Source organism: Castor canadensis, chromosome 9, assembly GCF_047511655.1.
Source record: "Castor canadensis chromosome 9, mCasCan1.hap1v2, whole genome shotgun sequence".
In the NCBI taxonomy this organism is placed as follows: Eukaryota; Metazoa; Chordata; class Mammalia; order Rodentia; family Castoridae; genus Castor; species Castor canadensis.
In genome coordinates, this window is record NC_133394.1 from 143871916 (window position 1) to 143889509 (window position 17594).

The 17594-nt window shown below is 45.1% G+C and overlaps 2 protein-coding genes across 7 annotated transcripts in view; both read left to right on the top strand.

Moving 5' to 3' along the window:
* Nucleotides 1-13235, top strand: part of Prom1 (prominin 1) — a 101027-nt gene extending 87792 nt beyond the window's left edge. For 4 of the 6 annotated variants that reach the window (XM_074042571.1, XM_074042573.1, XM_074042572.1 and 1 more), the window contains 6 exons: nt 418-510; nt 3952-4067; nt 4565-4588; nt 4992-5059; nt 11498-11534; nt 12124-13235. In XM_074042571.1, the coding sequence (XP_073898672.1) occupies nt 418-510; nt 3952-4067; nt 4565-4588; nt 4992-5059; nt 11498-11517 (321 nt within the window). In that variant the 3' untranslated portion in view covers nt 11518-11534; nt 12124-13235. The remainder of the gene's footprint in view (nt 1-417; nt 511-3951; nt 4068-4564; nt 4589-4991; nt 5060-11497; nt 11535-12123) is intronic. The other 2 variants (XM_074042575.1, XM_074042576.1) reach the window with 2 other exon arrangements.
* Nucleotides 13236-16778: 3543 nt separating this feature from the next.
* On the top strand, nt 16779-17385 carry Fgfbp2 (fibroblast growth factor binding protein 2). Its single transcript, XM_020171646.2, is given in 2 exon segments — nt 16779-17044; nt 17047-17385. Coding segments are annotated over 2 exon segments (519 nt in total). The 5' UTR covers nt 16779-16864.
* The last annotated feature ends 209 nt before the right edge of the window (nt 17386-17594 follow it).

Consider the following 17594-nt stretch of genomic DNA (forward strand, 5'->3'; position numbering starts at 1 on the left):
GTAGGAATAAGACCTCTGGGGCCAGCCCCCAGCTGGGAGGACATGCCCCCTCAGAGCCCCTCTTGTCCCTTTGGTCACTTTTGTCATATCTCATGGCAAAGAGGTCACGTAAAAATTAGGCTGGAAGCCCTAGTTTAATTCCCCCAGCAATCCTGCTGAGTGTGTACGTTGTGGGGGGGGGGAGGCGGCAGATTGTTCCAGATAACAAATGAGGGAACTGGAAACTGAGGCACAGTGCTCAGGAAGCAAGGGCTTGCTCTGAAGTATATAATTTTATGTGCAGTAGAACCCATCTGTGTGAACCAGCTGTGAGTCCCGTGTCTTACGGGACCCCAGACCAGAGGTAAATGACACGTCTCATGAGTGCAGATTTTCATGAGTGTGGCTCAGACTTTGCCCATGTCTCTTTTCCCTTAGATCACTGAGAAAATAGCATCCTGTAAACCTGTGGCCACCGCCCTGGACTCTGCGATTGGGGTCATTCTGTGTAACTACATTGTTAACCCACTGGTAAGACCATCATCTTTTAAAAAACAGGCTATAATCTAAAAAAACTCATGAACCCTTCATCTTGAACTTTTTAATCCAGATTGTAATGCACACTGTGATATTAGTGTCCTGCTCAGGTTTGTTCTGGTTTTAGAATCTAAAATCTAAAATTTAGCCAAGTATGGTGGCATACTGCTATAATCACAGCTACTCAGGATGCTGAGGCAGGAGGATCACAGGTAGGAGGCCAGCCTGGGCAATGTAGGAAGGCTCTATCTCAAAAACAAACAAAAGTTAAAAAATGAAATTTAAATCAATGTGTTAAGATACCTAATGGAGTAGAAAAGCCCAAGTCCTAGTTGCATATCCAAAATTACATTTATGGACGTCAGGAGACATGCGTGAAGAAAACCTCTGTCTGGAATGGTCAGAAAGAGGCATTAGAAAGGTTCTTAGTGCAGCTGTACAACCCGAGGATACACTGGACCCACGTTTTGATTCCAACGCCCTCTGAGATGTGACTGTCAGCGTGGTGAGCTCTGGTTAGTCAGGTTTATTCTTCAGCTCTTTTCCTTCCTGGATACGCACTGACACTCTCCATGAGCCCATCATCTCACTTCCTCTGCGTAAAGTGCCTCAGTAACTTTGTTTCTACCATGATAAACACTCAGGCCTGTAATCTGAGCCACTCGGATGGCAGAGATCAGGAGGACTGTGATTCGAAGTCAGCCCCCAGAAAATAGTTCATGAGACCCTATCATGAAAAAGGGCTGGTGGAGTGGTAAGAGCACCTGCCTAGCAAGCCTGAAGCCCAGAGTTCAAACCCCAGTGCTGCCAAAAAAAAAAATTAGGGTCCTTTACAGGACACAGTAGCCCACGATTGCTCCCCCACCCACCTAGACCTCATTTTGTGCCATTGGTTCGCCTCTCTCCCTATGCTCCAGACACTCGTTTTCTTTCACGTCCTCAGATGCACCTTGATTTCCCTCAGGACCTTTCCACATACCATGTCCTCTGCCTGAACTGGCTCTCTCTCCCCTACTATGCTGACTCCTCCAGGTCTTGTAACATAATGGTTACGTGGACTCAGAATTTAAATTCCACTTGTACACTTTCTGAACTCTGTGACTTTGAAAACTTACTGAAATTCTCTGGGCCTCATCAACTAAAAGGATCTGCTTTGACAATTCAATGAGAGATGACATGAGAAGTTCCTCATCCTGTAGCACACCATACCGCTCACTATTATTGGTTGTTCAGTTTTCAGGTCTCTGTTCTATTTTTTCCAGGAAAGATTTTCTAATCATCTAATTACAGGGCTCCCTTTCCTACATTCACACAGAATTTTTCCTGGAGAGACATTTCTGCTGTTGAATTATATATTTGTGGGGTTCAGTAAAATTTGTCCCCCAGCACACACCATGCTGAACCCCATGAGTGGAGGGCCTGTATATGTTTGCTGCTGTGTCCCCATCACCAGGCACATTGCCTGGCACAGAGCTCTCCTGTAGAATGGGTGAAGGACGTCAGCTAGCTCTTCATCCGGGCACATCCAGGTTGCTCTGGCCGTCCCTTTACCATCTCCTCGGTCATGGGTGTGTCTGTCCATTGGTGGCCTCGCATGTCTGACTGGAAATGATCCCACCACTCTCATGACCATGCAGACGCTGGGTCCTGGCTGCCTGCCTGCTTTTCTCTTCTTGGAACTTCTTAACCCCTCTTGTACTGTGCTTGGCAGCTTCTCGAACGAGTCAGCCTCCTGGGTTCATGGCTGCATGCTGAATCACACCCCTCCTGGATCCATCCTCCCTCCCTACCATAAGCCAGTCAGTTCACCTGACTTCAGCTGCCTCCCTGCAAATAACTGGGGACAGAAGAAGGACACTTACAGGGTGCTCAGGGAGGCCACAGGCTGCAGCTCGTGGCTTAAAGAGTAAGGAAGAGTCTGGTCATTTGCTTCACCAGCAGATAAGGCTACAGGCTAACCAACGTGTGTCTTTCTTTATCTCGATCATTCCCTGAAGGGCTGAGGCAGCCTCCAGAAAAAGGGTGATGCTGTCACAGTGCTCCAAAGCCTCTCTAAGCAAGGTCAAAAACATAGAAATCTACTAATAAAAGAACATGGACGGAAGGACATTTACCAGAAATTAAAGGCCAGAGAGGTGCCACCAAGATGTGACACTGAACTCAGCCAGGAACAAAGCAGACACACAGGGCCAAGTGGAGGCACTGGGCAGCTGCTGTAAGTCAGCATCTGCGTCAGGGCCCTGAGGAGAGGTGCTGCGGGACCACTGCTCTGTTATCCAGGGTGGGGGCGGGCCTCACTCTTGAACCTGCTTTAGAACCTGGAGGTCATAGGCTGGCAAAGCAGGCCAAGTGTAAGGTGCTGCCTTGGGATGGTTAAGTGAAAAACAGAGCAATCATTGAGACCCTTTTGCTTCTATCCTTTCCATCTTCCTTTCCTCCCTCCCTTCCTCCCTTCTTCTCTCCTTTCCTCCCTTCCTCCCTTCCCTCCCTCCGTCCCTGCCTCCTTCCTTCCTTCCTTCTTTCTTTTCTGTCTTACTGGGGTTTGAAGTCAGGGCATTGCACTTGCTAGGCTGGTGCTCTACCATGTGGGCTTTGTCCCTGTTCTCTTTACATATTTGAAAAATATGTAATATGTTTTTCCTTGGCCAGCCTGGACCGTGATCTTCTTATATGCTTCCCATCTCGCTGGAATGACAGGTACATACCACCATGCGCAGCTTTTTTTTTAATTGGCTGAGACGGGGTCTCTTGAACTTTTTGCCCAGACTTGCTGTGGACCACCATCACCCGATCTCTGCTTCCTGAGTAGCTAGAAATACAGACATGAGCCACGCCACTCAGCTGCTTCTGCCCTCTTGACACAACAATGTCAGGGAGTGACAATGCTGCTGCCTCACCTCTTCAAGTGCAGAACAATACCAGAAAAGTCCATCAGTCATTTAACATCAAACAACTCATGCAAGGGACTTAAACTTGAACCTGCCAGCCAGCCATGTTCTTTGTTAAACAGTTGGGCAGCAAAGGGAGGCTGCATGGCTAGACATAGTTTTAGAGTGTCCTGGGTTAGATCTGTTTCACCAGTGGCTTCTGTTCCTGTTTTACAAAGTATAATAGGATCTACTCAAGGTTTTCCGGAAGACTAACTGACTTATAATAATATTGTCATACTTAATGGCTGATTCATATTAGGTACACAAATGATTTTAAAGAGCAAAATGAAAACTCACTTTAAAAAAATTGCAAAAAAAAAATCCCCCTCCCCAAGTACCTGTTATTTTCTTTTTTTTTTTTTTCCGGTGGCACTGGGGTTTGAACTCAGGGCTTCACATGTGCTAGGCAGGTGTTCTACCACATGAGCCATTCCGCCAACCTGGTACCTGTTATTTTCCAGTTCCCATCTTCAAGCTCTTAATTCTTCTGATATTTTTTCCCCAGAATTTGTTCTGGTTTGGCATAGGAAAAGCTGTTGTGCTTTTACTTCTGGCTGTCGTCTTTGCTGTAAAGTTGGCCAAGTACTACAGGCGAATGGATTCGGAGGATGTGTATGACGAGTGAGTATGGGACCGTCCTTGGAGGCTGGGGTTGTTTTCCATGTAGCACTGTCTTTAGAGAGTTGATAAAGATGGGCTCTGATGAGACCAAACTTGGCTTATTTATTTTAAGTTTTGGATCACTCTTATTCAGGTGGTGTTTTGTTCTTTTTGTTTGCTTTTACTGATTTTCTTATATTTACTCTATTTTTTCCCCTCTTGCTTAATCTCAGCTTCCTAACAGGCATTCCTACTTCTTGTTTGCAGCAGCTCTCTCTCGGGGACTTGGCATTTCACTTTATGATAACTCTTGTTACTACTTTTCGCGTTGGCTCTGCGGTCTGCCCTTTGCTCTGTATCTGCTGAGTGTCCATTTCATTTTCACTTCGCTCATCTTAGCATTTCTTTCTGTGAAATCTGTGCTATCATCACCTGTAGTGAAGTGTGGGGGACATAGCTGTTGAGCCTTCGTAGTAACAAAAAAATAAATAACTGTCTTCCCTTTTTATGTTTTATAGTGTTGAGACTGTACCCATGAAAAAGTAAGCCTTTTTTTTAAACTATATTCATAAATGGAGTGGGGCTGGTTTATTATATGATGGACTTTCAAAATTAAATTAATGACATCTTAAAATTACATAAAATAATAGGTATGTCCAGGTAAAGATAAACTGTGACGCCTCTTATAAAGAGGGTCGGCGCAAAGGCCTCAAACATCTGTGGGATGGATGAACACTTCATGTGTTAAATTTATTCATCCATGAAGTTGTCATTTGTGCCTTTGGTTTTGAAAGGAAATAAATGTCGATAACACCCTTTCACCGCCTCGGCAGTTTTACCACGCTGTCCTGTGCTCCTCAGAACCATTTCATTGTCTTTGTGAACCATGACGTAAACACTTCAGCAGGTAACCTGGTGTTCTTGGTGTATTTATTTCTGTTACAGCATGGAAAATGGTAATAAAGGTTATCATAAAGATCATTTATTTGGTGTTCACAATCCTGCGATGCAAGGTAACACAAAGTGTGCAAATGCATGCATGCCTGTCCTGTGAGGGAACCTTCTAGATCTGACACTGGGTTTTCTGCATGCTTTGGATGTCCCTCACTTCTCTCTGTGTGATGCTCTGTCAATGGTTACCTTCAATCATGCCTTACATAGCATTCTATGATGCCATGACTCTAAATTTGTAATGGGTTTCTTAGCAATGGAATTACACAGCAACTCAATTTTGGTGTTGTCTTAAAATGCTATGTATGACTCCAGATCAGTATGGATTAAATGCATGCACACCTTTTATTTAGTATTTCTCTGCACCAAATAACTAAGTAGTTATGGTTTTCCAGGTCTACCATTCCATCCTTCCTTCTTCCCTTTCTTCCTCCCTCCCTCCTTCCCTTCTTTCCTTCCTTCCTTCTTCCAATAGAATAGCTGTAATCAATCAGAAAAAGAACTCCAACCTTTCCTCCAAAATCTTTACAAATTTACATTCTGTAGAATTAAGGAGCTTCTGGAAGGTCTAGATCTTTACCGGGTAACTCTCTGACCATTACCTGCCAGGTGTGCTCTTCTGGGGCTCCATTAAAACCTTTCTTCTGAGAAGAGATGGGACCAGGACATCAAAGACCAGCCGGGCATCAGGGATCCATCCTCTTTAGTGGGTGTGGTCCTTCCCCAGGTCCACACAGCTGGTCCCAATCCAGTGTTCTTTGCCCTTCCTAGGGATATCTCAGGTGCAAAGGAGTGATTCCAACATTGGTGCACAGAGGATCCACCTTGTCCTAAAAGCCTCACACTCCACCTGGGACATGTCCAGTTACAGGGTCACCACATTCAGGGAAGCCCCCAGCATGGGCTCTCTCTCCATCAGGTGTCTATACATAGGGCCTTCCAGGCCCGGCAAGGACATCCTTCTAGAGTTGCCTAGAAACAGCTGATGTGCCACCTTTTTGGGGTTTCAAGAGCAACAGAGTCAGCAGGTTATTAAACTTTGTCCTTTCGGAAGGATAAAGGGTTTTTCTCAACTTACAACTTTTAAAAACTTCAAAAATTTTCCTTTTAATTTGCCATTTGAGGGAGACAAATTATCTTAGTATATCCGAGCTGCTATAAAAAAAATTCTATAAACTTCTTTCTCTCGACTCTGGAGGCTAGGAAGTGTAAGTTCAAAGTGCCATCAGATTCAGTGTCAGGTGAGGCCTGGAGGCCTGCTTCCTCATGGATGGCATCTTCCATCTTGTCATGCCATGAGGGTGAGCTAGTTCTCTGGGGTCCATAGCAGGAATGGTGATAATTTAAAACAAACAAACAAACAAAAAAAACAGGGACAACAAAGGTCTGAAATGGTAAATTAATCTCATCTTATTTTCTACTTCTGATATGCTGGATGTGGTTGTTACAGTGCTGGGCCATGAGGTTGATCCCAGACAAGTGTCATTTAGCTGAGTCTGCGCCAGATGGTTATAGGTAGGGCATAGTCGGTGCTGTGGCCTGCATCCTGTACTGGCCTCCCTTTCCATGGGATGGCATGTTTGGAGGGTATCTTGTATTACAGGCTGAAATTTTCAAGGTCAAAAAAGAGCTTTTTTCAACTACCTAGCTTGTCTCAAAGACAGTTCTTCTAGAACTTTCTGAGTTTGTAGAATTGGTTTCTGGTGCTTGCCTCCTGGTTGTGAAGTCTCTAAACATCCTCTGTGTACCAGAAGGTGTCTTTGAGGCTGCTTGGAAGGTGCTAGAGAGAGGCAGGCCTGAGTGGGAGGGTGTCATAGGTTGGGTCTTCTGACATCAGTGCTAAGAAGATATTTATGAGGTTGTGAAAGAAAATAAAAGTTCAGGTGGTCCTGCCAAGGCCTCTGCCCACCTGGTGGGGAGCTGTGGAACAAGCATGGCTTGTCAAGAGTTCACTTCATTTGGTCAAACAAAGCTTTTGTACCACCTCCCTCAGCCACTAGACACTGGCTACCTGAAAGAACGAAGTTTTCAGTTGGAAGTAGAACCAGGCCCTAGAGGCTGTGGCCACGTGGGACCCTCAGCTGATCACACAGCTGGTGGCAAGCCCTTCTTCAAGGGAGATGAAGAAGGTGTAATTCCATAGCTGCCCAAGAAAGAGAAACCGAGGTAGGCCTGGCAGGGTGCACCGCGCCCAGGAAGTCCTTCTGCAGTGGAAAGAGAGGGGTCTGTTTGTGGATGGACAAGACATCTCAGAACCAGAAACCTCTCGGCACACCTGTATTGCCATGAAGCCTTTGTCATGTAGAAAGGATGGTCAGTGCCACAGACAATCACCGATTCTCGGCCTACGAGCTGAGTGATGAGAACAGGAGGCGGCTATTGTCAAGTGCACCATGCCCTGCCTGACCCTTTGGTGCAAAGAGGACAAACATCTGCTCTGTGTCCCATCCAGTCCCACAGGCGCACTGCCTGTAGGGTAAAATACTTAAGAGGCTTGAGTGAGCCTCTTGATTTTCAAGTTTTTACCTGCATAACTGGAACAGGAGAAGCCTTGCTGACTCGTGAGCTTAATTTGCTGTAGAGGAAAAAGAAATAAATGCCAATGGTAGAAAACAGGAAAAAGCCATTGTGGTGTTGAAATAACACCGGCCGATGAGCCTTTCATTTTAGGTTGTTAATGGTGATGTTCCCGACAGATGAAGTGCTCTTGCTATATCAAATGCATAACGGTTTTAGGACGATTTTGTGGTGATTCTGCTTATAATGTACCTTTGAAGGATTCGTCCTTGGGAAGAGACAGTGTGTCACACTCCTCTGAAGTGTAGAGTTAGGAATTCGCTGGTGTTGACTCCTCATCAACCCTGCACAGACAAATCTGTATTCCTTTGAACTTTCTGTATTTTGTATTCTGTAGTGTAGACCACAGGCAGGTTGAAGTGCTTTGCTTCAGTAAAAGAAAAATAGGGAAGATGGCTACAGGGCCTTCTCTTAATCCCTGACACAACTTCCACAGTGACTGCCACCTCAGGACCTTCAAGCAGGGACCTGGCAGGTCTCCTGGGTAATCTTCTCTTGTGGCAGGGAAGGAAGAAAGAGAACAAGTTTTAGATTAGAGTGTTAGTTTATTTTCAGGTGAGGAAATGACATCTCAGAACCTGCAGGCATGGGGAATCATTCTTCTCCACTGAGCCCCACGAGAGGGCTCTGGGTCTAGTTGGAGAAAATCTTCTCACCTCTTACCTGTGGGAATGCTATCAGATTTCCTCAAGCCTCAGTTTCCTCATCTGTAAAAGGGGACAATAAGAGCCCTGCTTGTCTAGAAGTTAAAAAGAGGTAACAAAAGTAAAATAGTTGCCCTCTGACCAGAGTAAGCTCTTCATGACAACAAGGATGATCTTATCTTTTTATTCCCTGTATATTTACACCCCAAGGTGGTTCAGTAGGTAAAAGCGTGTGTCTAACCTACCAGTCAAACCAGTCCCACTCAGCCTGTGTTCATTATCGGAACAGAGCTGTAGATGTTTGCAAAGACCTAGTGAGACTGCAAATAAGCCTGGGTTCTTGTCCCCTTTCACACTTCTACAGTGATTTCCCCGAGTGAGTGCTCACCACCAAAAGTTGTCAAACGGTGCCACGCAGGACAAAACTAGGCTTGGAAGCAAAATGGTCAGTGCACTGAGAAGGTGCTTGGACTTTTAAGAAAAGCCTTCTGGCAGCCAGGCAAATTGGCTCACACCTGCAATCCTAGTTATGTGAGAGGCTGAGATAGGGAAGATCCTGTTTACAAGCCAGCCTGGGCAAAATGCTCACAAGACCCCATCTCCATGGGAAAAATCAGGGAATGGTGGCGTATTCCTGTCATCCCAGTGGTGGCAGGAAGTTTAAAATAGGAGGATCTTAGTCCAGGCCAGCCCAGGCAAACAGTGAGATCCTGTCTCCAAAATAACCAGAGTAAAAAGGGATAGAGGCTCAAGCAGTAGAGCACCTGCCTAGTAAGTGTGAAGCCCTGAGTTCAAATGCCAGTACCAACAGAAAAAAAAAATTTTTTAAGGCCTTCTGACACTCAGGAGCAGTTTGACAACAGCAGCTATTGCTTCATGGGGAGTTCCCAGAAAATTCTCCCAAGTAGAAACCATAAGTGATCCGCTTCTGAGTGGCAAATTCAGTTTCACTTCCTCTTTTCCTTCTGTGTTTGCTATTTCTTCACACACACACACACACACACACACACACACACAACCTCTCAATAGTCCATCACGCAGTCTGCAGCTGGTTGTTTGCTTCTGTCTGAAGGAAAAGGCAGCAGGCTTTCCAATAAGCTCGGATAAGCTAGACTCTTGCCAGGGACACTTCTGCCTCCCCACAGTCTGTGCAGCCAGTGAAGGCGGCTCCATCCAGGGAAGTATAAGCCTGATGCCCTGGCCTTTCAGAGATCACACAACTTACATTCTTCCTTCCTCAAGAGACTTCCGTAGATTTTTGTGGTCAGAGCTGTCTAACTCTGACCTGAGATGTCAGGAGAGAAAGTTGCTCTCCAGCCACTCCCTTTTATAGATGGACTTGGGATATGAAGGCCCTGACCAAGGTCCTAGGGCCTGTCAGAGGCCAACTACAATCTGAACCCTTCCCTTCTCTTGTTCTCCCAAAGACCAGTGGTGTAGGAAAGGTGTCATCACAGAGTTGGAGGACTGCAAAGTGTAATCACTTTCCCCTCCCCCATGGGAAGATCACCATGTTGACAGAACGAGGAGCAAAAAGGAGAGGCAAATTATGTCTCAAAGTCCAGTTTCTCCAGAAAGGAGATAAATATGATTTCTATATAAAATTTCCCTTTTTAATGTTGACAGACCATATTGAGGAAAAAATTACCATGGGGGCCCTAAGAAATACATCTGCAAACTTCTGAACTGTAGAGCGAGTTCTTTGTGTGCAGTACTGACTCCTTTTGTCACAACAGTATTTCCTAAGCCCAAAGGAGGGACAGCTGATGGAGCAGCAGTGGCCCTTCTCTTTGCATGCTCTGTCTGTGCTGGCCTAGCAGAAGGTGCTGGGAGCCCCTTCCCCAGGATGATGCCAGGCCTTAGGGGTCTGGAGCCTTGCTTCTTGTGTAAAGGTGAAGTAAAGATTCTGTCCTCCGTGGGTCATGTTGCCCCGCGCCCATGATAATTGAGGTCGTGAGAGTGCATTCAAGCTCACTTCACAAGGGCCACTGTGAGCGTGTGTTGTCTGCTCTGAGAAAAGGATGTGCCAGCTGCCACACATCACGATCTTTATTATTGTGTTAGATGCCTAGACAATTATCATTCAGGGCCCAAATCTTCCTGGCCTGAAGAAACCTGCCCCCCAATCTCATCCAAGGGCATGGTGTCCCCTTCCAGAAGTCTCCAAAGCACCCTCTTTTCCAGGATGGGGTGCAATATGCTGTCTGGAGGCACCCAGGAGAGGTACAACTAAGCTGAAGAAGACCTGTGGTCCAGTTAGTGTGCCCAGTGTCCCTCTGTTCAAGAAAGCAAATGCACGTGTTCCTTAGAACTGCCAGAGCTCACAGTCCTTCCTAACTTTCAGCTCAGGGCCCAGTGCTGTGGTCTGGGGCAGGGCACTGAGCCAGCCCCCGCCTGCACCCTTCCCTCAGAGACCTGAGTCCCTTGAATAGAGTTTGGGGTTTTTTGCTGAGCATAAAGAAGAGAGTGAGAAGAGGTGCATGGGACTAAGCTCGTGTGTTTTCCAAAACCAACAAGTTGCCCTGGGAGGAACGCCTGCTCTGCAGATGCTGTGATGTTCTCTCTGCGCTTCCTCCCTGCCCTCAGATGTCTCCACAGCACTGCAGGCTGGGTAGGGCACATCCTGTGGGCGTCCTGAGGTTCAGAGGGCTGTGATCCACCCAAAGTCACAGTTAGACAGGGTGTGCCAAAGCCAAAACTGCACACCCTCCAGACAGAGTTCACCTGTCTCCCTACATATACCCCTTTTTGGTTGTCAAGGTCACGGTCATTCAGAAACTGCAGATGACAGATAAGGGTTACTTTTGACTGTTACCCAGAGAACCACTTAGAGGCTCAGGTCTCACGCCATGGGTTCATAGTAACAGGGTTTCACAAGTTCCCTTCAGAACTTCCGTTTGCTCCTGTCTCTGACCCTCAAGGCAGACTGCAGAAGGCTGCTGTGGCAGGTATCCATTGGCTGCTGCTGCCTGACTTTTGCTCCCCTGATGCTCTGGACATGGGCTCTTAGTGACCCTTAGCTCAGCCTTAGATCGTGAATTTCACAGTTCTGAGTGTCCGAGTTTGTCTCCTTCTGTCCTCTTTATCTTCTTCATAAAAGCAGTACAAACAGAAGCTAGAAGAGCCCGTTTAATCTGACAAACAATTTTCCTGACAATCTTTCTCGGGTGTGGTCTGTTTTCACCGTGAGCCACATGGTGCTTCTCAGTCAGGAAGGGCTAAGAACACCTACAGCCTAGCGGGGTGTTACACTTCTGGGTTTTTGTTTTTGTTTTTTAGCCCAGTACTTTGACAGCTGAAGTTGAAAATGCTGGAGGTAAGTTCCATGCTTTCATGTAAAAGAATTTATAGGACTGTAGTTTTTAACACCATTAAAACATAGCTAATCCTAATATTAAGTAGAAAAATCTAGGTGAATGGGTAGATTATACAGTAAGATTTTAATTATACAGAATACAATTATTCTATATATGACTGTGTTTGTGCAGATAGATAGATGACAGATAGATGGATAGACAGACAGACACACAATAAGTGTATATGTGCATATGTAGCAAAAATTAGATCTTTTTTCTACTTGTAGTAAAAAATAAACTCCAGACATCTATGTACTAAGCACCTTCAGTATTGTGGATTTAAGAGGCTTGTTGACATATCAACATTTTAAAGCATTGTTTTGCAACAAACATTTCCATGATAATTTTGTTTAAAAGAAGCTAGTTCCGAAACTAAAATCCTAGTGAGATGGCACAAATGAGGCTGGGCCAGGACAGCTGCTTCTTGAACAAGTTGATCTTTTCTGTAGTTCCTGGGCTCCTGGCAGGAACCATGTTAAGATTCTGCATTCCTTGCTTCTTCCATAATTCAAAGCCAGGTACTAAAACTTTGTTTGACCTTCATTTCAGCATCAAGAAAGTCAAAGTGGAAAGAATCACAGCCTTTTGGTAGTTTCTGGGCCTACAAGAAGTTTCTAAATCCAAGAGGATCTGTGCTGGCAACATGGCAACTCAGGCGGGCCGAGATGGCAGGTCATCTCTGATCTCTAGGTAGTGCTTTGTTAGGAATGAACACAGTCACGTTTATAGTCCGTGTGTCCATCACTATTCAAGGATAATTCTCCCTCCCCTGTTTATTTTTGATTGTTTACTTTTTTACACTGAATTTCTATTAAGACACTAAGACATATGGGGTGTTTGTTCCCTTTGGATGCATTTCTATGTCGCTCAGTTATTCGGATGTGAAAGCTGGGTTCCTAACTTACTCCCGTAAGTGGAGTGTGCTAAACACATACCAGTTTACAGGCAAGGTGTGTTTTGTATATAGTGGATTGTACATAGACCTTTTACCACAGAGTTTTTTAAACAAATGAGTTCTGTAAAGCTTTCTTCTACGTGAGCTTACTATTAGGTTGGTGTGTAGTTACTCGTACTGTTGGAAATAGTCTGTTCACACAGCTTTCAGGAAAAGTGTGTAAAACCTACAACATATCCTTCCTTTTGGATTTTCATCTGTTTGTCAATCAGCTGTCACATTTGAAAACAAAATGTAAAAGCAATCACAGAGAAACCTGTTGTACCTCTTGAAAATTCAAACATAGATCTTGAGAGAAAGAAATGCTGTTTATCAGAAAGTGGAGTTATTTTAACAGATGCCAATTACAGTGTACACTTCAGTCTTATGATTTCTGTGGTTCAGCATCAATCAGAGTGACATCTGATTACTAGTGAAGATTCTAAAATGAAACACAGATGGTCCTGTCATGATTCCTAGATTTGGTATCCAACATGAATGAAGCCTTTGAGTTTTGTTCTTAAAAATACATGAAGGCTCAAAGTCAGTGTCTGCTTGCTGTGGATTATCCATGTTGGATTTGACCTTTTCAGAAGTAATCAGCAATGAAAAACTGGTCAAATTCAAGTTAGCATTTATGTCATGCCGCTCGAGATGTAGCTTTTTACCAGGTCTTTTTATGTGCAGATACAGTCCTGATTCATTTCAATAAAAAGCGTGGAAAATATGGTCTGTGTGTTGCTTCCCTGAGTAGATCCAGAGACTGGTCAATTCTAGATGAAATTTGGACTTGTATTTTATATATATATATATATATATATTCTCCTGATGTAGTGTCCACAGTACGAAGCTAATACAAAGCCAGTGTCAACATCCGCCTTTAAGTCAGCTGTCTTTTAGATGCTCAGTTTTTCAGAGCTGAAGTCACCATTTCTTAGGAAACAGTCTAGGTCACAATGTACATACTCAAACACCCTCCACAGACAAACACTCCTTTCTCAGATGAACTTCTATGCATACATGTGCAAAAGCGAATTTTTATAAAGCTGTGTGAGAGGCCTGCGAGTTGGACAAATTAGGCCATATTGTAGATAATTATTTTAAAGGAAGTCACTCCTTAGTTTATTTTCTGCAAACCTAATTTTCATATCCTATACTTTAAAAAAATTCCAAATATTTAAGCCAACTGAATTTAATACTCCATAACTTAACTCTGGCAACTTTTATCTTTATTTTTTAGTATCTCCCAAACACATATGTGGTGGGATATAGTTTTAAAAGTCCCTTATTTTCCTCAGCCCTACAGAACACTCTCACAGAAGCGCAACACATTTTCTTCTTTCTCATCCTCCTTGCAAATACTTTCCTTGTTAGAATTCCCTATACATCTTCAATCTCCATTTTCTCAGCTGTTGATTTCATCCCCACACCTCCTTTGAATGTGACTTGACCTTTAACCTTCTGAGGCTCCTGAAGGGACCCTCTCCTGAGTCTTCCTGCCTTGACTACCTTCTCACCATCTCCCTACACTCGTCTTCTGTCTTGTCCTTAAATTTAGTTGGCATTCTAGGATTCTGTCCTGACCCACCCTTGCATTCTTTGTGGACAATTTTATTCAACACATATGCCCACTGCATGTTGAAATGAGCAGTTTTTTCCTGTGAAGGGGCAGACAGTAAATGTGTTAGGCTTTTAGAGTTACATATCCAGCTCCATTGTAACAGACAATGGAGCGAATGAGTGGACCCAGCTGTGTTCTAAAATTTGTTACAAAAACAGGTCACGTGGGCCAAATTCACTGACCCTTATCTCAAACTATTGCCCTTTCCTGCACACCTGGCTCCTGCCACTCCTTGCCCTATCTTGAATTGCTCCATCTTCACTGTATCCCCTGAGCTCTTGGCCATGTCTGCTTTCTCTCTCTCTCCCATTCTTGGTCACTAGGACCTCCTCTCGGTCCCCTTAGTAGCTACCTTCTTACAGATTGGTTAGTGTGGCATCTTACCTTTTTTGGGCTTCTAGCCCTTTGAATTTTGACTGGACTTAGGGAGGTCTGTGTGGAGACTACATTTCCCAGCCTCCCTTGCAGTTAGGTTGGGTTAGTGTTTGGGATTTGATTGTTGGCAAGTTAACAAAGTACCTACTCAGACAAAGCTGCTTTTCCTGAACCTGTTCTCCTGGAAATGGTCATGACACACCTTGGAATCCAAGGGTTAAGTTTGAAGAGCTGGTTGGCATGAACTTGGAAGACCAGTTCCACCCTCTCTCGGCAATGCAGTTGGATAAACCTACATGCACATCTGATCATATCACTCCCCACTTAATGATGGACAAGCAAGTAAGAACAGAAATCTTTGCTTTTAAGAGGATTAAAGCAGGATGAGGTGACAGAGCAAAGGAAGAGCTCCTTCGCATTGAAAGTCAGGGAAGGCTGTTATTGCGGAGGTGGGAAGGAGCCAGGCATGCAATCATCAGAGAAAACAGGTTTCCAGGCAGGGGGCACAGAGTCAAAGGCCAATAGACTTTGTCTTGCTCCAAGAAGCAACAGGATGAAATTGGTCTTGTTAGGGACTTGGAAAAGGCTGACCATAATCTCAGGGAAGCTGGATGGGGTCAGACAAGTGGTTCTTTGCCCAAGACAATGCTATGGGGAAGTCAAGCTGAATACTTGACCTCCTGTGGCTGTGAGGTAGAGCCTGGCTTGTAGCAACCCAGGGTCTCCTAGATGTGAAGCAAGCAAAAGCAAACCTCTGGCTTCAGAATTGGCAAAGGGTTGTGTGTGTGAGTGGGTGCTGGGGCCGTGGCACACCACCGTAGGTCTCCTTTCTAGTCTGCCTCTTGCCACTGCCTCCTTGCTCTTGGCATTCCCCTAGTTCATAAACTACACTCCAAAGACACACTTCTTTGCAGCCATTGCCCTTAAGATCCTGCACTCTACCCCTTCCTAACCTGGTGAGTTGTCTGACTTGTCTGTTTTGCACTACTTCTTGGGAACTTTTCCTTGCTCCCTACCAGGATAGGGTCATGATGCTCTCTTTCAAGAGACCTGTGACAACACTGAGCACAAGTCCCTGAGTTCCACTCGGCTTTAGTTCCAGTCCCACTGTCTTCTCAGGACTCAGGCTACCTTGGTGGAAGGAGGCAATGTGAGGTGCCAACAACCACATGTAGATTTGCTGAAATTCAGTCACTTAAATCCAGACTGGTCACCTGGTTCTTGCCAACCCTAGCCCTCTCACTAACAGTAAATTGCCACTTTAAGTGCATCCTACAGACTCCTCTAAAAGCATCATGGAGAATGATTGTGCCAAAATATGACTCAATACAGAATCAAAAGTTACTTTCAATTTCTTTTGCTCTTTTTTTTAGAACAGTAACAATATTTTAAATCACTTTTTCTGTGACACAGTTGAAATTCAGTGTTATTTCAATTGAATTTAGACTCCCTGATCTGAAATAGATTTTAAGGCACAGTTTAAACAATATTTGGCATATTTGTAAGTCATCTTTCATTTGGTGCTGACCACTGCAGTGTGAAGATGGCAGGATGTCTCCATGAATCAAGCCAGATGACACTTAGTTCTTTAGGTATGGTGCTGTCTGTTTCACCTCATGTACACAAACAAACTTAAATACAGTTCTTTTTCTTTATTTTACTTTTTTTTTTCTTAATCTAAGAGTCTTTGTTGCATTTGCTAGACTATCTCAAAAGCTTGGACTCAGAAGACTCCAGCATCGTATGGATTAACTAAACCCATGGGCCCCAAGATGAAAACCCAAGAGATAGGAGGGAACCCCAAGACAGCCCCAGCCTCCAAGGAGTAAACCTCTCCAGAACTCCTTTGCTACACGTTGGCATATCTCAACTGTTGAAAAGAAGGTTGTTTGTACACAAGAGCCAATCATAGAGCAAGCTCCCTCTGGTTGGAAAAATATCAAGCCCTCAGCTCCAAACCTGTATGTAGTGCCTTGAGTATAGCACAGGTACAGCTGTGGCAGTTTCATTTTTGCAGTGATGTGGGCTGAACCTGTGTCTGGCACATGCTTGGTAAATGTTCAACTCCTGGGCCACACCTCCAGGCCTGTGACAATTTCCAACACACTCAGGAAAACTGTTCCCTGTGCTTTGATGGCAGGTCCTGGTGGCTACCCCACTCTAGGCAAATCTTAAAATGTCCCTACTGTCTGTGTGTTCTTTTGCTGTAGAATACCCCACCCACCCCATGTCATTTAAAGAGTGACATGGGTCCTCTTAAAGAGCACTTGGGTCCTCTCCTTGTGCAGGGTTCCAGGCAGTTTATTGGAGCATGTGTCCTGCTGGGGACTTTTGGTAGACGCAGAGGCAGAAACAGAAGCATGGGGGAGAGATTCCATTTCCTTACTCAAGGGCGAGAGTCCTGCTTCATACACAGCAGCAGCTTAGGGCAAGGCATGGAGAAGTCTAGCTCTGCCTACTGCTGGCACCTAGGCCAGGTATGCTTGTGTGAGTAGAGGGGGCAGCCTTGTATGTTCAGGGCCTTTGCTGCCAACCCTAGACACCCTACTGGAGTCAAGCCCTGCAGGAGCCATGGCAGCTTAGCCATGTGTGCCGGGGGGGTTCTTGCCTGAGACCATCCATGTACCTGAATGCTGGGCCCTGGGTGCACATACAGCAGGTGCTTCCAACCTCAAGGGCAACCAATCAGCATCCCCAGCCAGCCAAAGCTGAGAAGTCATCTTCAAGGCCCAGGGCTCCTGCAATACAAATGAAAGCAACACAGCTGAGAAGGGCCTCCATGAAATAGCTAGGCAAAGCCAAACCCACCACCCAACCCAAGTCAATTTTACCCAGGCCAGGCACAGGTTCAAAGGAAGAGAAGACAGCCTGGGAACACTGAAGGCCACCCCTCCACGTATGTGGCTATCTCCTTAACCTCTTCTGGGGCAAAAGGTGAAAGAGCCTCCTACAGATAACTTACCCGTCTTTACTGGTTAATGGGTCACTCAGCCCTTTATTATCCCTGTGACCAGTAAGGATTTAGGGATGAGTTTGAGGATTTCCATTCTTGAGTAGAGTGGATGAGGTAGGTTAGGAAGTCAACAGAGA